This window comes from Cajanus cajan, chromosome 1, assembly GCF_000230855.2.
Source record: "Cajanus cajan strain Asha chromosome 1, NIPB_CcT2T_4, whole genome shotgun sequence".
NCBI lineage: Eukaryota > Viridiplantae > Streptophyta > Magnoliopsida > Fabales > Fabaceae > Cajanus > Cajanus cajan.
This window is the reverse complement of record NC_138517.1, coordinates 12,023,907-12,050,541: the sequence shown is the minus strand read 5'-3', so window position 1 is coordinate 12,050,541 and position 26,635 is coordinate 12,023,907. Positions and strand designations below refer to the sequence as shown.

General features: G+C 33.3%; 1 protein-coding gene across 1 annotated transcript; it reads right to left on the bottom strand.

Annotated features, from left to right (window-relative positions):
- Positions 1–2,655: 2,655 nt before the first annotated feature.
- On the bottom strand, positions 2,656–4,822 carry LOC145958624 (uncharacterized). Its single transcript, XM_083076144.1, has 3 exons — positions 4,594–4,822; positions 4,389–4,491; positions 2,656–4,263 (listed from the first exon to the last, which is right to left on the bottom strand). Exons 1-3 carry the CDS (start codon positions 4,820–4,822, stop codon positions 2,700–2,702), a joined length of 1,896 nt encoding a protein of 631 aa, XP_082932270.1. The 3' UTR covers positions 2,656–2,699.
- Between the last annotated feature and the right edge of the window lie 21,813 nt (positions 4,823–26,635).

Here is a 26,635-nt window from a genome sequence, read left to right as displayed (position 1 = left end):
CACGCCCGGCGTGGGCCATCCAGAGGCTCACCTTCTCAAGCTCGCCCGGCGCACACATCTTTGTGCCCGGCAGGCTTGCCTAAAAGGAGCCTCCAGGTGGTCTCGCGCCCGGCGCGAAGAACGGCTCTCAGCGCGAGGCTCAGCAGCAACCCACCAAGTTTGAAAATTTTCCCAAAACCTGCAAAAATCTACTCATCCAGCACATGCAAACCAGCCAAAAGTTCACATTTTCATCCAAGATTTCAAAAATATAATCTTTTCACACATGCAATCATCAAACAAGAAAAACCCAAATTTTTCCTCCAACATCCCGAAAGCTTATTTTCACCAAAACAACCATCAATCTCAGCCAAAATCATTCAACATCAAACTATCCATGAGTTGCTACACTCATTTGCATCCAGCCATCAAGAAAACTATCTTCCCTTACCTCGGTGCAAGGTTCCGAGCTCTGGGAAAGAGAATGAGAGAGAGAAAGATGAAGAAGAAGAAGCTTTGAGAAAGGAGTTCCCCACACGGCTCAGCTAGCTCCGCCAAAACTTGAACCACCACCTTCAATCCAGGGAATGAGAATAAATCAGCCAAGTGAGTGAGAAAGAAAGAGTGGGAATGAGAGTGAGTGAGAGTGAAAAGGAGTTCGGGGGGAAAAGAAAAGGGAAAGGGTCTCACAACCTCCCCAACAACAGGAGTTTTCGTCCCCGAAAATAGACTTACTTGGGAAGAGAAACGGATACCGCTCTCTGCACTGCTGCTCCACTTCCCAAGTAGCCTCACCAGTAGCTGCATCCCACAACACCTTCACCAGAGCAATAGACTTGTCCCTCAGCTCCTTCAGCTTATGATCAACTACAGCTACCGGCAAATTCTCAAATGTCAGATTCTCCTTCACCCGCACATCATCCAGCTCCACCACATGACTCGGGTCATGAACATACTTCCTCAGCTGGGACACATGAAATACATCGTGTAGGTTTGAAAGAGACGGTGGCAAGGCCAACCGATAAGCAACCGGACCCACATGCTGTATGATTTGATAAGGACCCACAAACCTCGGTGTCAACTTCCTTGCCTTCAACACTCTACCCACACCAGAAGTCGGAGTCACCTTCAGAAATACATGTTCCCCTTCAGCAAACTCCAAAGGCTTACGCCTTTTGTCAGTATAAGATTTCTGCCTACTTTGAGCAGTCTTCATCCTCTCCTGAATCATCTTCACCTTCTCAGTAGTCTGTAGGATCAGCTCTGGTCCCACAACCACTAACTCACCATCCTGATACCAGCACAGAAGACTCCTACATCTTCTGCCATACAAGGCTTCAAACGACGCCATCCCAATACTAGCATGAAAGCTATTATTGTACGTGAACTCAACCAGCAGTAGGACATCCTCCCAGCTACCCAAGTGGTCTAACACACAAGCTCTCAGCAAATCCTCTAAGGACTGGATTGTCCTCTCTAACTGACCATCCATCTGCGGATGATAAGCAGAACTCAGCTTCAGCTTCGTGCCTAAGGCTTGATGTAGACTCTGTCAAAATCTAGAAGTGAACCTCGGATCTCTGTCTGAAATAATACTGGAAGGCACCCCGTGCAACCGTACTATTTCCCTCACATACAATTGCGTCAACTTCTCCAAGGACCACTTGATGTTGACAGGCAAGAAATGTGCACACTTGGTCAACCGATCAACAATCACCCAGATAGCATCACTATTCCTAGCCGACCTAGGAAAATTGACAATAAAGTCCATAGTGATACTATCTCACTTTCATTCTGGAATCTCCATCTGCTGCATCAACCCACTCGGCTTCTGATGCTCAACCTTCACCTTCTGACAGGTCAGACAGGCCGCCACATATTCAGCTATCTCCCTCTTCATACCAGACCACCAAAAAGTCTTCTTGAGGTCTTGGTACATCTTAGTCATACCTAGATGTATGCTAAGTCTGCTTTTGTGGCCTTCCTCCAATACAGCTCTTTTCAGTTCAGCATCCTGAGATAGACAAATTCTACCCTTGAACCTCAAGATTCCATCTTCTCCCAGCTCAAAACCAACAGCCTTCTCGGCACCCAGCAAACCAAGAAGCTTCACCAGCTCAACATCTTGCAACTGCTTAAGTCCAACCTGTCTTAAGAATTCACTAGTTATGGTAATCATCCCATGTGATCCTGAGCTAACTCCATACAGAGGTTCAGATCTCTGAACTCCTCAACCAGCTCCAGCTCCCTCAACATCATACTCGACATGTGGATGGATTTCCTACTCAGCGCATCCGCCACAACATTGGCCTTGCCAGGATGATACATCAACTGGAAGTCATAATCCTTCAGAAACTCCATCCACCGCCTTTGCCTCATGTTCAACTCCTTCTGATCAAAAAAGTACTTCAGACTCTTGTGATCACTGAAGACACTGAACCGAGCACCATACAAATAATGCCTTCATATCTTCAAGGCAAACACCACAGCTGCCAACTCCAAGTCATGAGTGGGATAATTCCTCTCATGGTTCTTCAATTCTTTAATTGCCTTGAAGCATATGCCACTACTTTCCTGTTTTGCATCAGCACACACCCCAGACCCTGGTGAGAAGCATCACAATACACATCAAAGGGCTCACCAGAATCTGGCAATACCAGCACAGGAGAAGTAGTCAACCTCCTCTTCAGCTCATCAAAGCTCCGCTCACAAGCATCTGTTCAAATGAACGGTTGCTCCTTCCTTGTCAGCTGGGTTAAAGGCGCTACTATCTTGGAGAATCCCTCAATGAACCTCCTATAGTAACCCGCCAAACCCACAAAACTCCTAATATCTGTGACAGTTCTAGGACGCTCCCACTGCAACACTGACTCCACCTTAGCCGGATCAACAACAATCCCCTCAACTGAGATCACATGTCCCAAAAACTTCACCTCATCCAACCAGAACTCACATTTTGAAAGCTTAGCATACAGCTGCTTCGCCTTCAAAATCTCCAACACCACCCTCAAGTGTTCTCCATGCTCTTCCCGGGTCCTTGAATAAATCAAGATGTCATCAATAAATACCACCACAAACTTATCCAAGAACAGCCGGAAGATTCTGTTCATGTAATCCATGAACACTGCAGGGGCGTTGGTCACACCAAACGACATTACAACATATTTATAGTGACCATACCTAGTCCTGAAAGCAGTCTTCGGTATGTCACCCTCCTTCACCCTAATCTGGTGATAACCTGACCTTAAGTCAATCTTCGAGAAAACGGATGCTCGCTTCAGTTGATCCATCAAGTCATCTATCCGAGGAAGTGGATATTTGTTCTTAATGGTCAACTTGTTCAACTGCCGGTAATCCACACAAAGTCGACTACCTCCATCTTTTTTCTTCACCAACAACACAGAAGCACCCCACGGCGAAACACTCGGCCGCACCAACTGCTTCTCCAACAGGTCCTCCAATTGACCTTTCAGCTCAACCAACTCAGCAGGAGCCATCCTATAGGGAGCCACCGACACTGGCCCCGCACCTAGAACCAAGTCAATGCTAAACTCCATCTCCCTAATAGGAGGCAACCCCGGTACCTCATCAGGGTACACCTCAACAAAATCCCGCACCACATCAATCTCAGCAATGACCCTCTCGGTCTCCACACTCAAAGAAACAAGCAGAAGACAGCACTCTGCTCCATCTCTCAGTAATGATTCAGCTTGGCCAGCTGAAATCAACAGCTCTTCCTCCACCTGAGGAAAGATCAACCGCCTCTTAGCACAATCTATAAGAATGCGATTGGCAGACAACCAATCCATCCTTAAGATTATGTCAATGTCCACCAAAGGTAAACAAATCAAGTTCACCTTATACTTCTTCTCATTCACAACAATCAGATAGCCAGCACATAGCTCGGAAGCAACTACCGAAGCAGAAGTGGGCATCGACACTAGTAGTCTTAACCCCAAATCACACACAGGCACACCCAGCATAGCAGCACAAGTATATGATATAAATGAATGAGAAGCACCAGAATAAAAAAGGATCATCACATCCTTACCAGTAGCTCTACCCTTCCCCTTCACAAGATCTGAGGAAGTAGAAGCTTCAGCCCCAATCAAAGCAAATACTCTACCAACTGTAGTGGGTCTGTCACCCCTCTGAGCATCACCTCTCTGGGCACCACCCCTCTGAGCATCATCCCTCTCTGGTCTGCTTCTAGCAGTACAGTTGGTCGACTCATGACCCATCTGATGGCACTTGAAGCACTGGCTCTCCGTGTATGGACAATCCCTGACAAAATAGGGCCCAACACACCTGTAACATCTAAGAGTGGCACCTCCACCCTGTCTCCCCCCACCACCAGCACCAAAAGGTTGCCTACAGGACCCCCTTGTTGTGGTTGGGGCCTATCATACGACTTCCTCTGATTCCCTCCTTTCTTGGACCCAGCTGGTCCCTCAACAGTCTTCATCCCACGGTTACCACCTTCCAACCGCTCAACAACCTTCGCCTTCTCCACTAAGGCCAGAAACTCAGTGATGGCCATAGGCACCACCACCCTCTTCAGCTCGTATTTCAGACCTTCCGCAAACTTCCTGCATTTCCAGGCCTCAGCTATACCTTGCGAATAGAAACGAGCCAGGTGCTCAAATCTCATCGCATACTCAGAAACTGTCATTCCTCCTTGGTGCAACCGCATAAACTCAGCCTCCTTGGCGTGCCTCATGCTCTCAGGGAAGTACTTCTCCAAGAACATCCTCCTGAAGCACTCCCAGTCAAAAACCACTCCTCTAGCGGTCATCATGTGATGGGTACCCCTCCACCAATGCTCAGCCTCCCCAACTAGCATGTACACAGCATATGCCAACCTCCTCTCTTGAGAACATCCCAGCACTGTAAAGATTTTTTCTAGCTCACAAATCTAGTGGTCAGCTACCTCTGGATTTGCATCTCTCTTGAACTGTGGAGGATGGCATTTCTGAAACTCAGCTAGATCCTGGCTCTCTTGTGACCCCGTGGGCCTTGCTGCACCAGCTGCAGCTCTATCAGCCTCTACCCTAGCAAAATAAGCATTTTTCTACTGCATAGCCATAGCCATCATCTCCATGGCACGGGCTATCTGCTCATTGGTTCTAGTCATTGTCTATAAAAGTAACAACATCTTTAGTATACAATAACTAAACCAAACAACAATCAACAGCACAACAAAATATCACAGCAAACAACACAGCAAGACAACACAGTACAGAGCTCAGCACAACAAAAGCCTAAAGGAACCACCCCCAAAGAGTGTCCACTAGACTCGAACTGCTCTGATACCACTAAAGTGTAACGACCCAGCTGGTCACTACACACCGCACAACACACTAGAAACACCACACAGAAAGGAACAAGTGAATACATATAGGGTCTAGAATATATACATATACAAGGTCCAAGTCTGGATAGAGTTACAATGTACAAAATACATCAAATGCTACTACACCAAGCAGCTAAAACAACAAAACATCCTAATATATCAGCTCCGTCTGCTAGCTGCAGACTCACCACCAGCCACCAACCTATCCCTACTCTACTCCCATACATAGTATGATCATCGCAGTCCAAACACCATGGAAACAACAAAGGGTAAGCTAGTGAAAACAAATCAACATACATATATAACAATATGAATGGTAAACAGCTACAGCTAGCAGCGCAGCAACCAGCTTATTCTACACCACAACATTCGACAATATCAGCATCGCAAAGCGACAATATCAGCACTGCATAACAGCAATAACAGCACCACTCTAGTGGCTATAACAGCACCACATAGCGGCAATAACAACACCATCTTAGCAGCTTATAACAACACCATAAATAGTGGCTATAATGACACTGACATAACGGCTATAACAACACCACAATAGTGGCCATAACCAACATACGTCTCGCGCGCCTGGCGTGCCCTAACCCGCGCCCAGCACAGGGAAGGCAGAGACCTCCTAGGGTCTCGCGCCCAGCGCAATTCAAATTGCGCCCAGCGCCCCCATGGCAGAGACTCCCAAGGAGTCCCCATGCTCAGTGCGAAGAGGGTCGCGCTCAGCGTGGAACCATAACCCTAAAACATGTCACATACTACCAGCGCGCTCGGCGCGATCCATGTCACGCCCAGCATGGGCCATCCAGAGGCTCACCTTCTCAAGCTCGCCCAGCGCACACATCTTTACGCCCGAAGGGCTTGCCTAAAAGGAGCCTCCAAGTGGTCTCGCGCCCGACACGAAGAACGGCGCTCAGCGCGAGGCTCAGCAGCAACCCACCAAGTTCGAAAATTTTCCCAAAACCCGCAAAAATCTACTCATCCAGCACATGCAAACCAGCCAAAAGTTCACATTTTCATCCAAGAGTTCAAAAATATAATCTTTTCACACATGCAATCATCAAACAAGAAAAACCCAAATTTTTCCTCCAACATCCCGAAAGCTTATTTTCACCAAAACAGCCATCAATCTCAGCCAAAATCATTCAACATCAAACTATCCATGAGTTGCTACACTCATTTGCATCCAGCCATCAAGAAAACTAGCTTCCCTTACCTCAGCGCAAGGTTTCGAGCTTCGGGAAAGAGAACGAGAGAGAGAAAGATGAAGAAGAAGAAGCTTTGAGAAAGGCGTTCCCCGCACGGCTCAGCTAGCTCCGCCAAAACTTGAACCACCACCTTCAATCCAGGGAATGAGAATAAATCAGCCAAGTGAGTGAGAAAGAAAGAGTGGGAATGAGAGTGAGTGAGAGTGAAAAGGAGTTCGGGGGGAAAAGAAAAGGGAAAGGGTCTCACATTAGAAGTTTTTTTTAATATTTTATCTAATTCAATTTTTATTTATCAACTCATATATATATATATATATATATATATATGTGTGTGTGTGTGTGTGTGTGTGTGTGTGTGTGTATATATATATTTATTAAGTGTGAATCTTTATATTGTGCGAAATAGTTTTTAGAGACTTTTTTTGATGAGAGGTTTTTAGATATTTTTTTAATGCCTTATCTAATTTGATTTTTATTTATTATAATTATTTATGAATTAAATTTTAATATTTTTAGAAAAAATTATTAATAAATAAAAATAATATTGTGTTACAATATAAATTATTTATTATAAATTTAAAATATAATTTATAAGTTTAAAAATACTTATTTATATAAATTTTAAATATGACTTATATATTCAAACATAATATTTATTTGTATGTAGTATAATTGATTATAAATTTTAGTTAATGTAATAAATGTTTAACCTGTGTATTATGTGAGAAGTTGAGAGTTTAGAGAGAAATGATTTCTAGAGAGAGGAACTCTAGTATGTGGACACTTTTCTCTTAATCTTCTTCTCCTTTTCTTCCCCGATTCATTTCTAAGTAGTGTTGTTTGATTCAAGTGATGAAGAACCTTAAAATCATACCTTCGAAGTCGTACGAAGTTGATTCTTCTCCTTTTTCCTTCCTCGGATAACATAGAGTCATATTTTTCTTCCTTTTTGAGGTAAGGAAAGCTAGAATTGTCAAGTTTAGATTAAGATGTTGAGTTGTTAGATTGATTCCATGGATGAATATGGGTAGAATTATATAATCGTTTAGAAGTTTTGAGGTTTTTGGAAGAAAAGTTGAAATTGGATCATTTCTTAAGTTGTGATGAATGCATGTTGTCTTATGTGTTGAATGTTGAGATGATAGAGTTGTGAGTTGTGAGATGCATGTTGTAACTAAGTTGTGAAGTGATGTAGATGTGTAGAGTTGATATATGAGTTGTGTTGAAAAACAGTGTTGTTGAGATGAACTATGCTGTTGAGTTGTGAGTTGTATGAGTTGTCGAGTTGTTAAATAGTGTTGATAAAAATGTGTTGTTGTGCTATGTTGATGAGATGTGATAGGAATAGAGGAGATGTTTTTGAAAGTTGCTCATCCCATTATGTGGATTGAGTGTATTGTGGTGCTCTAAGAGCCCGTCATTTGTTGACAATCCTTCTTGGGAAGTTATCTTTTGGAGTGGATGTTGTGTTGTTTTCTTCTAGGGCTTAGTTGGTACCGTGTGTAGGCAAGGTCAAGGCACACATGTATAAAGTGACTACAGTATAGGGGTCAGGTTAAGCTATACTGATTACAAGCGGCCAAAACCGAGTAAAGTACAAAGTCGGAAACTTAGTTCCTAACTGAGTATTGGAGTATATGATAATCGGTAGGCTAATCCTATAGGTGACTTAGTTAAGCTAGTTAATGTCGTGGTAGGCCTATACCCAGCTATTCTATCCTAAAATAGTACTATATTTCCTTTTTTAAGTGGCAAAATATGAGAAATCATTATTATGTTGTGGATTGATATCCAATTTGTTGTTGATCTAACAATCCCAAAAAGATCATTGCATTGCCGGTTCAGTAGGATCTAGCTACATAAATTACTCATCCTATGTTGTAGGAGATCTCCGAGTTGAAATGCATGATGACGCATATGTGTTGATGTGTTGATACTGTGTTGAGATGTGTTGCTATGTTGTATCAATGTTAAGATGTGTATCATATGTGTTGTTTGTTGTTGTGTTGGATACGGTGATGATATTTGAGTTGTATGTTGTGTCATTTATTTATATGAGTTGTTTATTTTACCTAACCCACCCTTACATGTTTTCATGCGGTTTGGACTGGATGATCATACATTGTATGAGAGCAAGGCAGGGAGAGGCCAGAAAGTCACAATTGAGGCCACAAATGGCACTTGGAGTTGGAGTGGGAGTTGGTTTGATTTTGTTGACTATTGGTTGTGGTAGATCATCATTATGTAGTTTTGTATACTTGTTTATAGTTGCTTGCTAAGCAACTTAGTTGGATATATTCATGTATATACATTTAGAGTATACTTATTGTAGTATATATATTCTTTGATGTTTTAATTGTTGTTGTGCAGTGTAACGATCACGGCGGGTCGTTACATATTACATAGAATAAAATACTAATATATATATATATATATATATATATATATATATATATATATATATATATATATATATATATACATAGAGAATTATCAAATTATTCAAAGAGTAACTTTTGTTAAAGTTACTTCCTTCAATAACTTATGATGTATGTTAAATTTCAAAGATCTAAGTATTAAATTAAAAGTTCTTAATGTATAAATTAAGTTTTCAAAATTTTAAAAAAATGTAGAATTGATCTATGCATTAAGAACTTTTAATTTAGTAGTTGAAAAATTAAAATTCAATATATACCATGAGTTACCAAATGAAATGAAGTTATAACTCAACGATTGAATTGAAAAAATTCACATTTAATTCAACGATTGAATTGAAAAAAATGACATTTAATTAAAAGCTATTAAATAATGTAATAATTGATAAAAGTTACACTAATATCATTTGAATCATCTTCTCTTTCTCTCTCTATATATTAAATGAAGAGATAATATTTTTTAAAATAATTAAACATAAAAAATTATATATTCTTTTAAAGACTAAAATTGTCAAAATTAATTACTTCAATTTGCTTAATGAGGTAAAACAAATTGTAATAAGTCAAACTTTTTATTTGAGACCCAAAATCAAATTTAACTCGACTCAATTAATTAAACTGACCAATCAAATCGTGAAAAAAGTTAGTAGGAAAACTAGTAAATTTATTTGGCCTAATTTTTTTTCTTATAAAATATGAATTTATAAAAAGAAAATGTTAATTTGACAGAGAGAAACACAAATGAGATTAGTTTTACACCTCCAACTTTTAATTTGTTACTTTTTTCTTCTTTTTCACATACTTTTTTTTTTCTTTTAGTTTTTACATGCTACCAAAATAAGTGTAGTGAAAGAAAGGTAAGGGGGTGTATGTAAAACTTGAAAAAAGGAGGAAAGATATGTGAAAAAAAAAAGTACTAAATTAAATATTGTGGATGTAAAATTAAAAATTAAAAATTAAAAATTAAAAATTAAAAATTAAAAAATTAAGAATATTTTAAAATTTTAATTATTATTTTTTTTTAAAAAAGGAGGTGTACTTATAGAAAAAAGGAGGTGCATATATCATGAACCGAATCAAAATGAGAGAGAACCCTTTTTCACAAGCACTATGAAACCAAGAATGAGAACCGTTGTGAACAATGTGAAGCAACTTTTCTGATTTTTTTTAGGTTCATAATATATACATCTCCTTTTTTCTATAAGTATACTTCTTTTTAAAAAAAATAATTAAAATTTTAAAATATTCTTAATTTTTTGTTTTAAATTTTTTAATTTTACATCCACAACATTTAATTTAATATTTTTTTTCACACATCTTTCCTCCTTTTTTCAATTTTTACATGCACCCCCTTATTTTTTCTTTACCCCACCTATTTTGGTAACATGTGAAAATTGAAATAGAAAAAAAAAAGTGTGTAAATAAGAAGAAGAAAGTAACAAATTGAAAGTTAAAAGTGTAAAAATTTTTTTTTAAATTATAATATTTTATAAAAAAAATTTAAAAAGAGGTGTACTTATAAAAAAAAGGAGGTATATATATCATGAGCCTTTTTTTTATTGGGCCAACGGGCTCCTGTGAAGTAGCGATTTGTTAGGTATCGGCCCACCCTGAGTCTTATGCTTAAAAAAAAAAGAAGAAGTTCTTATTAACCAATGTTAAAATAAAATGTTACAAGTATGCATATTATTAGGTAGAATTTTTGTTCTTCACCAGGAAAAAAGGGTAGAATATTTGTTTAAATTACATTCGGAGAAAAAGGGAGATCAAATTTTAATTTAATACCTTATTAATTAAATATTAAATTTTTTTAAAATAAAATTTATAAAAAGATATAATACTCAAAATACAGATTGTAACGTGTAAGAAAATACGTGACATGATTTTTTCTTATCATTTTATAAGTATAAATTATTGACTTTATCAATGAATAATTTTATATAAAAAAAAAACAATCTGATTAATTTTTTTTAATAATTTAATTTTTCACATCATTTTTTTTATATAAATTTTAATCATGTCAACGTAATATTAATAGAAAAATTGTTACTATGATATATATTTTTTCTCTTTCATCTTATTTTCTCTTTATCTTTTATTTCATGGTTCATCACATCCATCACTTACTACTATCTCAATTGCATCCAAAAAATTAGGTGGAAGAATATGATCACTAATATATGTGGCATGGTTTGACGTATACTATAATAAAATTATTATATAATGACACACACCCTATATTGATACAATACGTGTTACTAAAAATTACTTTTACCCACACAATAAATATAATATATATTGGTATATTGTTAAAAAGTGTAGATATAGACTATAGTGACACATAAAATATGTTGTTAAATTTTATTTAAAATTAACACTAAAATTATATGTAGTTATATGTCAAATAAATATATACCTACATATATTATACTTATAGTGACTTTTTGTACGTCACATATAGAACATTTTTTTTTAGTGGTACTGGTTGTTGGGGAACAGTGACCCTGCGATGATGGTGTGACATGTGTCCTGTGGAAGAGGGTCCCTAGCTTTTATTGTACGGTGAGTAGTAGTGGGACGTACCTCAACACTATTCCCTTTTTGTGACACCTTAGATTGAGCTACGTGAGGTGTAGGAAGAACAATTAAGGAAAAAAAATATCTCACCATCGACATGTGTTATCATGTTATCGGTTATATATCCACACTTTGTGATTATCATTCTCTCTCCATGGGAGGGTCCAACCCTAATCACCATCAACATCTTCAACTAGCCCAAATACTGAGGTGCTCCTGCAATGCAACACTCACCATTTTTGTTGGCTGCAATCTAAATGGCACATATAGAATGTTACTAGGAAAAACTAAATCTCACTATTTGAACCAACTTTATTCTATCATCATGTTTTCCATGTATATAGATTATAAGGAGTATGTTTGATATCACCCTCAAATTTACTTATACTTTATTTGACCATTTCATATGTTTGTTTGATCAATTAAAGTGTTTGGTAAATTAGTTTATTTTTACTGATTTATATAGTTTATGAGTTATATGCATATATTCATCAAGTTTATAACTAATTAACATGTAGTTAGAGATGTCAAATGAATAAGTTTGACTCACTAGATTAAGCATCACAAATGTACTAGTCCAACTTAACTCAATTTTTATATAAATCTTTCTTTCTTTGGTTTGGCTTGACCTGTTGAGCCACTTTTTTATTTATTATTATTATTATTATTATTAATTTTTTACTAATTCAATTGACTCGTAAAGGGAAACTAAATATGTCAAATAGACTTAATTTTTACTGCTTTTTGCTAGAGACCTTGAATACACCTAAGACACTATTAGTTTTATATTTTTCAACAATTTTAACATGGAACTTTTCCAATATTTTTAACTAAATAGGCTAATTTACCATGTTTTAACTAATAAGTTTTCAATTTTCAACTAATCAATTTTTAATTAAGCTAATTAATTTTGCCAAATTTAAAATTAAAAACAAGTAAAATTACTCTTCGCCTTTCTACTATTATGCAACAATCCAATTTAAAATTTGAAATTTATATTTTTCTTAATATTAAAGTCTTACATAATTGAACCTGTTTCAAAAAAAACCAAATTATATATATATATATATATATATATATATATATATATATTTACAGTACTAAAATCTTAAATTTTATTTTATTTATCAAATAGTTTGAAGCATAATAAAAAATTTATTATTAAAGATTTATAATTACAATGGTGAATATCTTAAAATAATAATGTCATGTCTTAAGTTATAGTTATTTATTTTAAAGTTTTTTATGCACTATTTGAAAATTTGATAAAAGATTTATGATTTTTTTTTTGTTTCTAGCATGTAAATTGAAAATGACTTCGATCTTGATAAAAATGAATTGAAATAAGTTATTTGATTATGATAGAAAATATTGTTTTGTGTTCAACATTGTGACAAGGCAATATCATGTTTTAAGTTATAGTTGTCATTTAGAGGATGTTTGCTACATGAAATGTTTTTATGAAATGTTTTTATGTTCTTAGGAATCTTAAATTAAAAATTTTAGTGGTGGTTAGTTTCCTATGTTTGGTAGTTAGTTTCTTATGTCTAATAGTTATTTAATTTTTTTTTTTAAGGAATGTAGTTTTTCGAGAATCATTTTTATTTCACTTTTCCATACAAACATTCCCATGGAGAAGGGTGAGAATCCAATTTTTTCAAGTTAGGAGGAAAGTTTAATGCATATAAAAAATTACAGTATCCTTTTTAAAAACATACACTACAAGCAAATTGTCATATAGTGACATAATATGTGTCACTAAAAATTACTTTTACCTACACAATAAATATAATATATGTTGATATATTGTTAAAAAGTGTGGGTATAAGTTATAGTGACACACAAAATATGTTGTTAAATCTCATTCAAAATCAACACTAAAATTATGTGTAGCTATATGTCAAATAGATATATACTTATATATATTATATTTATAGTGACATTTTTTATATATCACTATATGTAAAATTTATTGTAGTGATAAAATCTCTCTCTTTCTCTTTCTCTCTCTCACTCTCCTTTTCCCCCTCTCTTCCTCTCCCTCTCTCTTTCTTTCTCCCTCTCCCTTTCTCTCTCTCTCTCTCTTTCTCCCTCTCCCTCTCTCTGTCTCCCCTTCTATTTCTCTTACAATCTTACTCCCTCTCTCTCACTCTCACTCCACTTCTCATCCTCTCTCTCTCTCCATCTATCCTTCTCTCCCATTCCCCCTCTTTTAATTTTCTTTCTTCCTTTCTCCTTTTATTTCTCTTTATCCCTCTCTCACTCTCTTTTTCCCCCTCTCTTCCTCTTCCTCTCCCTCTCTCTTTCTTTCTTCCTCTCCCTTTCTCTCTCTCTCTCTCTCTCTTTCTCCCTCTCCCTGTCTCTGTCTCCCCTTCTATTTCTCTTACAATCTTACTCCCTCTCTCTCACTCTCACTCCACTTCTCTTCCTCTCTCTCTCTCCATCTATCCTTCTCTCCCATTCCCCCTCTTTTAATTTTCTTTCTTCCTTTCTCCTTTTATTTCTCTTTATCCCTCTCTCTTTCCTTGTCTCTCTCACTCCTCCTTTATCCCTCTCCCTCTCCCGCTCTTTCTCTCTCCCTTCCATATCTTTAATCATTTTTCTCTCTTTTGTATTTCATTATTTCTTGACCTTGTTAATTTTAATAATTAAAGTGTTTTATTTCTATAATTTAATAGTATTCGTTAACACTTTTTAATTAATTTATTCATATATTTGAACCAAATAATATATATATATATATATATATATATATATATTTATCCTTCTTAATTATTATGTAGTATTTTTCTTTGTTTATTTTTTTTTGTTGAATTCTGTATTTGAATAATTTTAACTATAAGTTTTCATCTTTAATAGTTTAATGTCATATTTGTAATAAGATTTGAGTAATAAATACATCTAATAAGTTTATTTTAATAAAAAATATTTCTGTAAAAAAATATTTATATTTCCAGAAATATAGTAGTGTAACTAAACATGAAAATCTTTAAGAACCTTTATGAGTAATCAAATATATTTTAGTTATTCTTGGTTATGAAAAAACTTCTCTCTTACCAAATGTTTCCTTAAGATATCCTTTGTGCCTTCAAAAATCTTGATAAAAAATCTACAACCATGGTGATACTTCAAAAAACCAAAATCAATTGTTATCTTAATGAAAGTCAACTCCAAAAAATGCATTCTTTAATAATTCTTTCACTTGAAAAGGTCTCACATTATATAAAGAGAAATGTAAATGACACTCCATAAGTTAACACTCTAATTCATTCTCTCTACCATTGGTTGAAAATCATAAATTTTGATGAGTCTTACTCTTATCACTAAATTAGAATAGCATATCATTAAATGAGACACGTGACTCACAAAATGTTTTATTTTCAATGATTCCAATTAATAATGATAAATGTTAAAAGGTGAGTGTTAAACAAAGTGTCGATGACTAATATTTCTATTGCATAAAATAATTTCATGTATTCCATCTTTCCTGTATAAGGAGAAGATCCCAAATCTACAAAAAACACATGACACGAAAACATCCAAATAATATGTACATTGTGGAAAACATTGGTCCAACTATAAATTCTCCCTCCCTCTCTCTCTCTAAGAATTAGTTTAAAAAAATTTTGGGCCTATAATATATACTTTTGTTCTAATAAGGGCCTAGCGAAAAGAATCAGGTCGATAACAATTATTCTTTGGTTCATGATATATATACCTTTTTATTTTTATTTTTATATAAGTACACCTTCTTTTAAAAAAAAAATAATTAAAATTTTAAAGTATTTTTAATTTTTTGTTTTAAATTTTTTAATTTTACATTTACAACATTTAATTTAGTATTTTTTTCACACATCTTTCCTCCTTTTTTCAATTTTTACATGCACTCCCTTATTTTTCCTTCACCTCACCTATTTTGGTAACATGTGAAAATTGAAAGAAAAAAAAATGTGTGAATAAGAAGAAGAAAGTAACAAATTAAAAGTTGAAAGTATAAAATTAAATTTTTTAAAAAAAATTATAATATTTTATGATTTTTTTTTTTAAAAGGAGGTGTACTTATATATATAAAAAAAAAGTGTATATATCATGATGCTTATTCTTTTCTTAAGGATTCCACTCCAGAAGCATGGAAGTACCGTTTTGTTTATGCATTGTGCTCATAACAAATTATAGCGTTGAAGTTTTTTGTTCATCTTATCTTATTCCGTTATGTTTTTATCATTGTTTTATATTATAGTGATGATCTTTTTAAATTAGGCTGTTTTTCGAAACATACTAATATTATATATTATAAATTAACACCCTATGTAAGGCACATGTTATTACCATGATGTTACATAAAATACTAAACCAACTCAAAATCAAGAGAAAAATTTATGAGTCTTTTAATTGATAATCAAAATAAAATAAATCAACCATATTATTATAAAAATCATTTTTTTTTCAACATTACTTTTTATTATAATCTATAACTTAAAATACACACAAACCTTCTTTTTATAATTGATGTTAGTAATTTCATTTTCTTTATGATTAAAATATAACTTTTGAAGAAAAAACTAATAAATATAAACGTAATATAAAATATATTTTATTATTAATATTTCATATTGTAATATATATGTCATGATAAGAAATATAATTGAGAGAATTTATTTAAGTGATTTTCCTGGCATTGTTAGACACACTAAATGTCTCTCATAATCCACTTTCTTACAATGCATACACGACATACATATTGGCATAGATTTAAATCATATAGCTTACACATTCTGCATATAACATATAGAAATATACAAGCCACAATAATATGATTATGACTCTTAAGAAATAAGATAAATCACGACACGGAAGTCATGTTTAAATTACAACCAATTACGATACGTAAATTGCCCAAAACACAATACATAGGCCAGAAAATAAAATAAAATAATGACGCGTTGATTGTATTTAAAAATATAAGCAAAAATCTATGGTCATCATCATAAACCACTCATTTAAAATAAGTAATAATAGTAACACTTTATTATTTATGCCCATTGAAAATGTCTACATATATAGAAAATAAATATGCATTTGCATGAAAAACGAAAAACAAGGTTCATCATGACCATGTTTAACAAGTAGCACAACCATCCTTAACCAGCATGGTCATGTTTAATAGTATCCATGACCATGCATAGGTGCTTAATCCAAATGCACGATTGTGCTCAACATGTATCATTGAACTTATCAACAAGCCTAACTAGGAATGATAAAAATACCCGCACCCGCGGGTATGTGCGGGTAAAATCTGCTACGAATAATAAATGGATAGGTTAATTGGGTACCTGCAGATAATGAGGACGGATAATTTTTTATCCGTTTATAAACGGGATGGGGGCGGGTATGATGATATTCATACCCCGGGTACCCGTTTAATAATATTTCTTAAATATTTTAATTATCCATGTATTACATAACCTTGAAACTACACTCTCTCATCTTATTTTCTTACAAAAGTGAGGTTGATGAAGTTACCAACATGTGTTAAGCATGTTATAGAATTATGTTGGATGTAATTTGATTAATTTTCTAGCTTTGATTGAACCAATAAGATTTATGTATTTTAAGTTGTTTACTTTCATTTAGAATTATGAGATTGAATTATTGTAGCTTTGTGATGAGACTTTAACTTACTTGTGAGATTGATGTATTTTAAGTTATTGATTATCTTGCATTTTTATTATTATTTCAACAAAATTAACGTTAAATACAAGTTCAAAATTAACATTAAAGTTTTATTTTTAATATTTCAATGACATTAAATATAAACTTAAAATTATTTGTAATATAATTTTTTAATTTCTTAAAAAATTTATAAATATCCATGGATACCCATGGATATCCGTGGATATTCAAGAAATTCATGGATACCCGCTTAATAGATACCCGCGCAGATATGGGGTGGGTATGAGGTCAATTTTCATCTAGCGGGGCGGGGACAGGTTTACTATTACCCGCCCCCATGGGGCCCATTGCCATCCCTAAGCCTAACCATGCTTGTTGAGTACGATCGTGCTTACAATTAGTACAACAGTGTTTAAGCACACAAAAACAATTCGACGATGGCTTTGAAGAAAAAGGAACATCCAAAGAATCCAAAATTTCAATTCATGGAAGCATGCAAGCATAACTCATATCCAATATGAAACATGCTTTCAAAACAAGTAAACAAACTAAGTGGGTTCAAGGTTATCATGCTATTATAGTATTCTGATATCACTATTGGAGATTCATGAAATATAGTTTATAAAAAATAGTTTATTTAAAACCATGACAAAAATAACCTTATTTCATTAGACCACACACACTACAAGAAAAATGACCTATGCCTACACACAAAAAATGTCACTAAAAATATAAATTTCATAGGTAAAGGTATCATGGACTTTGACCTACAGACATTGAAGTTGTCAACTTTGAGGGGGCATATAGCTACAACTAATAGCCTATCACTGTAAGTTTTACCTACAGACATAATTTTACCTACAACTACATTTGACTGTCACTATAAGAGCTACCTACAATTTGCAATATGCGTGGGTAAAAGTCATTGACTTATATTTACACTCCCTACTATAGGTAAACACCATTAAGTTGTACTTACATGTCATGACTGTAGGTAAAAGTCATTAACTTATTCTTACATACTCTGACTATAGGTAAAAATATTTTTATTTATTTATTATTATTATTATTATTGTACCTATAAATTAATAAATAAATATATTTAATTTATTAAAGTATAAAAAAAAGTCAAATTTCATTAACTAATATATTTAATTTAATATATATGTAATTATATTAAATAGTTTGTTATGTAATTATAATATTATAATTATCTATAATATCATTGGATATATATGTATTTATATATATTTAAAATATGAATTATAACTAATTCTAAAAATAATAATACAACCATTTTATTTATTTTAAATAAGGTAATTGAAATTTAAAAGAAGTATTATTTTAAGAATATTTATATATATATATATATATAATATTAATAATGTTGTATTACAAATTTAGAATATTACAGAATCACTACTACATCTGTAAGATATGAGATGGTGAAGGTTTGTCCACTAGTCAACCATTAGAAGTAATAACTATGAAGTTCTACTATTAACTGTTCAAGATTATTTTATGCAAGCATAAAAGAACATAAAAATATTTGACTTGCAATGAAAAAATTAAGAATTTAATTTTGACGTACTGTTGATTTAAATGATTTTAACACTAGTCAAATCACATGTTAACACATTAAAATTTAAAAGTTTAACTTTTCAAGTAACTATTATTATAGTCAAACTCCTTTAATGAAGTGACAATACATGATAGATAGTACAATGTCAAGTATAGACTATAGATGGAATGTAAAAAATAAAAGTTTATGCACCAAATCAAGTCATTGAGGCATAATATTAGTACATTGATACTTGTTAGCAATCTAACATTTCAAATTACAAAAGCACTTGAGATATGTACCTTCACAGGTGAAGAATGTGTTTCACACCCCCCAAAATTTGAATTTCCATTAATCTGTGGCTCTTTAGTCATAAAAGAGGCTTTTCCGGCACCAACCTGCGTCCTTAGAACTTCTGGCATATTATCTAATGGATTCAAAGGCATGCAATCAATGTCCTGAACAAAAAAAAAAACACCAATTAAAAACAAGAAAATGTGAAAACCATTATCAGACATAAAATATATCAAGATAATTTATTCAATTGGGAGAAAGAAATATTAAACCTTTGATTTTTTATTTACAGAACGTGATTCACAAAGATCATTTATATATTTTACAAATAACAAACCAATTTTATTCAATTAGAGTTATCACAAAGTGAGCTGGACACCACAAATTCAAGTCTTGAAATCAACCTTATGCAAGGTTGCTTTCTATAGGTCCAACCTTTCCCTAGACACTCTGCATAGCATAAGCTTTATAGCACAAAGCAGCTCTTTAGTTTATTAAAACATTACATCGTGTAGCATGCATGCTTGGTTCAACTTATTGCGAGGAAATAATCACTTTTTTAGGCATCTTCCTGAGAAACTTTTGAGAAAAGGAAAAGGCCAATTTTTCTCCTAAATTTAACTGAAACAAATGTGCCAAACGTACTGATTGATACTATCTTTAGAAGAAAGACTATAACATTTAAAAGTTGGCATGATAATAAGAAATCATATTACCATTACAAATTCAACACCCAATTCAGGACGGTCAAACTGAATCCTGCACTTGTCATAGTCAACAGTAAGCACACTACCATCATGAATCTCTCTTGTTTTTGGATGAAGAGCAATTACTCGCTGTCCAACATATAATGGTCTAGCTAAATCTGTTGGAAGTCCATCCCTAGCACCAGTCCGCAGTTCAGTGTAATGTTTCCTAACTTAGAATTCCGCACACATGCAAATTGCATTTCACTCGGTCAATAAAATCGAACTGAAGAACGCATGCAAAAAAACAGAGGTCGTTTTCGATTTTGGTCAAAATTTATCGGCAATCAAACAGAAGCAACTTATTAGAATTCATTAAAGTCGCAGAGAAATCGTCGCCGAAAATTGGAACGAGAAAAATTAGAAACAACGCTTCGTTCGAAGAAATATATATATATATATATATATATATATATATATATATATATAGAGAGAGAGAGAGAGAGAGAGAGAGAGAAGAGAAATCTAACCTGAATGGCGCGAAGTTCTGGAAGTTTGAGCGATTTGCGGAGAGGGAGAGAAAATATGATGGTTTGTTATGTGAGAACTAAGAAGAAGAGAGAAAGCGAAGGGTTTATATTGGAAAGGGGAGAGAGAGTGCGCATTTGGCAGACATAGTATCGTCACCAAGGCATTCCTTTTGGCGGGGCACAGAGGTGTGGGGAGCCAGGAGATTAGTAGACTTGCCCTGCTTTCCTTTCCTCTGCCCAATCACTTGGAGTTGGAGGGAATTTGTTCTGCTTTTTATTATTTTTTTAAAAGTTTAAAATAATATTTGCTGAACCAAAGTTATATCTTGAAAACATAAATTAGTTATTTATCGTCAATTTTGTAATAATGCTTAAAAATGTCATTAATAATAAATTTTTGAATAGATGTAATTATAATTTGTAAGGGTAATTTTTGAAAAATATAAAAGAGATAGAGAATAATTTTAAAAATATAGTTTAAGAGGTGATTAAAGGAATAAAGACTTATGCCTAAAATAATAGTAGGAATAAGTCTTTGAAAGCTTTTACCTATATTGACAATTTGTTGGTAGAAGAACTTTAAGTTATATTGAGTTTTGCCTACACTAATCAAAAGTGGGTATAGATTTTTGAGTTATACCTACATTAAATATTTGTAGGTAAATTTTTTTTTAGTTTTACCTACACTAATTCAGGTCTATAGGTAAAAGTGTCTGTAGGCATAAGTTATTTTTTTTGTAGTGACATTACACAAGAATCATTAAAGATTTAGGGTTTACCTTTTGGAGCTTACCTTATCAATGTTGAATAACTTTGTTTACATGAAGGAACAATTACCTTTGGCCACCAAGCATCAAAAGTGTGGCGTCTCTACCCCGTCAACACAAGCAACATTAAAACATGGAGTTTGGTGTTCTCCAATAGATATATGATAGCTAGGTTTTGTGTGACAATACAAAATCTAGCAATTTTTCAGTAGTGGTAAAGAAAGGTCAACATATATCCTTTTATAAATTTTTGTTGACCTAATTTTACTTTCTTATTAGGTTTGTATACTACATGTAACACATTACTTCTTGCTAATTATTGTTAATTTCTTTCAATAATTATGTATTGTGGTGTGTGTGGAGTGTTGTTGAGAGACTCTGGGATGTTAAGGAACTTCTAAAGAGTTTTTAGGTGGTTTTGAGAATTTTTCTAAATAGAGGTCCAATTTGATCCTAAGGGAAAAGTATATAAGATTCTTTTAAGAATTAAGTTTCGAAAGTTTAGTTCTTAAGAAATCTTAGAGAGATAAGTTAGAAATAAATGTTTTAGAGTCAATAAGTTTTATCCACTAAAGAAAAATCAGCATTATCTACGAAAGAAATTCGTAGATAAGCATGAAAATCCGTAGGCAAGTGTTAATTATCTACGAAAAAAAATCCTTAGGTAATAAGGTCGTAGATAACGTTAGCTACGGAAAATTTTCCGTAGGTAACGTTACCTATGAAAAAATTTTCATAGATAACCCACGAAAGTTGTTATATATGGATTTTATCTGTAGATAACCTTTGGAAAATTTTTGTTTAATTTTAATAAATTTATTAATGTAACAATCCTCATATTTGGCCTCTCAAGGATGCTATTTTATGACACTTCACTTTTTAACGTGTTTTGTCCTTACTACACATTTTCTGGGAAACTTCCCACAAGGTCACCCATCCCTATATTACTCCAAGTCAAGTACACTTAACTGTGGAGTTCTGATGAGATAAGCTACCGAAAAGCAGATGCATGTTGTTAGTATAAGTAGTACAAATTAATTCATTTAAGTCATCTTCAACTATACAATCTCATACTTATACTATTTTTTGATCCCTCTCATTTTGGTGTGTCCATACCGCTATAAAAATATAAAAGTATATATAATAATTATATTACTAATAATAATAATAATTATATTATATTTAATTAATCTTTAGTTATATATATATAATTACTTGTATAATTAAAAATCTACTTATTTCTATTTAAAATTAATATTATGATACAATTTAAATTATTTATTATAAATTTAAAAGTTTAAATAATAATTTATATATTTTAAAATGATAAGGGTTATAATAACATTGGTGTAACTTTTACTAAATATTACACCGCTCAATAACTTTATATTAAATGTGAATTTTGTAAATCCAATCGTTAGATTAAAAGTTCATATCACTTTATATGTTTATATAAAATTTTGTTAAAATTAAACAACAACTTGAAGGTAATCAAAGTGTTCGTATTTTAGTATATTTTGAAATTTATATATTACGTCAATTTTGTTTTACAAGAATGAAATATCAAATCATCTTGAATTAATATAAAATTTTGTATATATGAGCTAAGAGTAAAAAACTTTCAATCTAACGGTTGAATTTATAAAATTCACATTTAATATAAAGTTATTAAGCGATGTAATACTTAGTAAAAGTTACACCGGTGTTATTATAACCCTTCTCTTTTAAAATATTATTTTTATAAATTAAATTTTAACATTTTAAATAAATTATATTAATTAACTTAATATATTTATTCATCTTAAATATATTATATAAAATTCAAAAAATGTATTTATTCTTGTTTTATTTTCTAATTATCAACCATTAATAAAATACTAATTTAAAATCTTATCTAATTAGAGAATGGATTCTTTTACTCCAAGAGTAAGTCTAGGTAGACTTACTCCGTTCAATAATGCATGTTCTACATCAAATTTCAATGATCCAACCATTCAATTTTAAGTTCTTAATGCATAGATCAAATGATGGAAGTAGGTAGGTGAAGTGAAGCTTGTTCTTCCCTTGCCTCCTCCAAGCTCACGGATCTTGCTTCCTTGATTGATGATAACGGATTGAAGGTGGGATTAAGAAGAGAATGACCTGGTTTCCCTAAGCTAAGAAGGAAGTATCCTAGCTAGAGAATCAAAGCGAAAGCTCACAGACTATGCTTAGGAGAGGTGATTTTCCTAAGGCTAAGACTAGGCTTTCTTGGTGACTTTGAGAGAGAACTTGGCTGAAGATATTTCAGAAAATTCTCATTAACATTCAAAGTGTTTACATGATGAAAGAAACAAGCACTTATAGGCAAAGAAATCAAGCAAGTGGTGCCAACTCCAAAGGCACAAAAGTGGCGCCAAAATTTGAATTCAAATTTGAGTTTGAATTCAAATTTTGAACGTCCACTTTGGCTTCCCATGTGCAGCCCCTCCTTCTAGAAACCTTAATTACATTTAAGTGTAATTTAGGGTTCATTTGAGTGATCACATGTGCAGCCCCCTTTGGCACAAAACATGTGACTCAAATGCAACTCTAATTACTCCTAAATGTAATTAGATTTCTATGATTTATGCCTAATTCTTATTCCTTTTAAATTCCTATTCTAATGGCCTAAATACAATGGCCAAACATATATAAAATAAAAGGAAATAATAAAAGAAACAAAATGAGCCCAATATTGGGTACCAAAAGCCCAAAGGCCCATGAAGCCCAAAACTAGGCTCAATAAGCCTATAACCTAAAATATTATCCAAAATGGTCCAAAATACAAGACCAAAATATATGATACCTACACTAATATGTTATATACAAGACATAAGGAAAATAGCTAAAACAAGATATGGCCCATGAGAAGTTCAACTTGGGCCTTCCAAGCCCATCGGGCCCATTGGGCCTTGACTGGCCCAAACTTCCATGCCTAGCCCATTCCTTTGGGATCTTTTAGGATGTCACCTCTTGCCTTCTTATGCATGATTCCATCATCCCCTCCCTCTTGAAAAGGATTTGTCCTCAAATCACGAGGATGCATGGAATAAGAATCATCACCTACATGCACAACATACCATGTATAAGAGGTGAAATGTTCATGGGAAGAAAAGGAATTGTGTATCCTAAGAGGAATCCTTCTATCTAGCCTAGCAAAGAAAACTAAACTATTGAAATTGAACTTCCTAAAAGTAGAAATAGGATCCTCTTCTAAGCATAACCTAGAATGAAATCCTAAAAATGTAGCAACACTAAGACTAATACAATGGAAAGAATGATTCTTAAAAATTAAAACATCTTGCCTAAAGTACCCTAAATGGTAACCTAGGCATTTCCTAGAATATAAAGAAAATAAGGCTAGAAAACTTCCTAAACAATTTTGGATTTGATTGTTTGTTAGATATTCATAATCATATAAACTATATTTGTCTTGTAGGGAAGGAAGCAAATTTAGTTCAAAAGAGTAAGAACTTCCCTTAAGATCAAACATAGAATATAGATCATTACAATTCGTATCCACCAAACAATGTAAACCAAAAATTGGGTGCTTTATTAAGACCACATAAGTACTTTCTTCCTTGTGCACCTCCAAGGAAGTAGTATAAGGAGTAAAAATAGAAATAGTCCACTCCTTCTTCACTATATCTTGAAGTTGAAAATTCTTTGTTTGAAAATTGTGTTGTTCCTCATTCTCAGCTTCAAGATTAGTGGCAGCATAAGGGTAAGAGTTAAGGTCTTTATGTAGGAAGAGAGTATTTTGTAAATGATTTTTAGTGATAGAACAACTCACTTCACTCACAAGTCTTTTAGAGGAAATATTTTCCTCCTTACTCTTCCCTAAGAGAAATGCCTTTTTTCTTTCTTTTTCTCTTGTTTTTCTCAATTTTTCTTTAGCCAAAAGTTTTTCTTCCTTTTGTTTAAGGATGCGAATTTCTTCCTCCAAAATTGCAAGTTGTGTTTTTCTTTCAAGTTTTTCTTTCTCTCTTGTTAACACTTCTTGCTTTGTCCATGGTGTTAGTGATTTAAGCTCTTGAGTAGGATGTGAAAAATATTTTGAAGAGCTTGATTCACTAATACCTAAGGAATTTCTTCTCATGATTAAACAAAAAGAGTTTTATATGCTATGCAAAAAGAAAAAAAAATTTTGGTCTTTTCTAGGAACAAGACTAACACTTGGAAGTCTAAGTGTACAAATTGCACTATCAAGGGAGGTGAGCTACTAAGAGCCACTTAATAACCAAGCCTTTTCAAGTGGAAATCACTAAACTTCCTTGTGGTATTCTCAATTCCACAAATTGTTTTCACAAACTTTTAATGATTGATGATTTTCACAAGTGTTTTTGATTACAACTAAACGTGGGAAATTTAAATTCTACACATGCTAGTCGAATTAATAAAGCAAAGTAAACAAACTAAGAACAAACAAATCAAAGGAAACAATATTAAGCAACTAGTCGGATTTTCCCTAAGTGGAAGCTTGAAACATATGAAATTTCCAAGCCACTTCCACTAGTACTACACGTGAGTGACTATAAGGGATTAGATATACCTGACCAGCTTCTTAATACTCCCCCCAAGCTATTACAAATTGATTGAATTTACAAGAAAAATGCAAGAAATTAAACTAATCCTAAAACAAAGTTGTGACGAATTTAGAATCCAATATAGTCACGGATTTTTCAACCACCACTTTTCTTCACTAATCCATTCCAATTTTTGAAGTCCTTGTTTATCCTTGAAACCTGCAAATATTAGACAAAAAAATACAGCTAACAATGGCTCCTCACAATGATTAGGAAGGTGCACTCTTGTGATGGAAAATTTAGGAAGTTTTGGTCACCAAAATTAGGTCAAACTTTAAAGTCCTTTGGTCTTAAACTTAGCAGTACTCCTCTCCTAATCTTGTTGAGTCAATGTTTGATTCTCTTGCAAGGATTTTAAGCCACTTCCAGCACGGATCAGTTTTGAAAGAAAACTTGGACAAGCAACAAAAGCACAATTAGAACAAGCTTATACCAAAAAATCAAAGAATAAGGTGTATTTAGACAAGACTCAAAGATATCCAAGAATTCAAATCTGAAAATTCAGACTCCAATGAAGGCCAACACTCAAAAGGAATGTTCCTAGATAAGCACTAGAGTGGATTAACAAAACCAAAAACATTTGGAAGCAATCACCAAAATAGTAGATCCAAACACTTAGTGAAATTTTGATTCTCAATTTTGTGGTCTTCTCGACTTTTTCTTTCTTTTCTTTTGTTTTTTTTTCTCTTTTTTTTTAATCTTTTGTTTTTCTGAATTCAAGATATAATTCCAGAGAATATGAAATGCCTTTTACACCAAAAATGTCACAAAACAAACATACACAAATCGGATCTACTAGAAGATGTAATTTCAAGTGAAAATTCAAGTTCTAGTGCACTAAACTTTGAAATTAGTCTTGGATTCTTTTGTATTTTTGTTCTATTCTTTTTCTAAATCTCTTGCTTCACTTTTCCTCTGTTTTGTTCTGTTTTCCAGCAAGCAAATTTTCCAGAAATTGAATC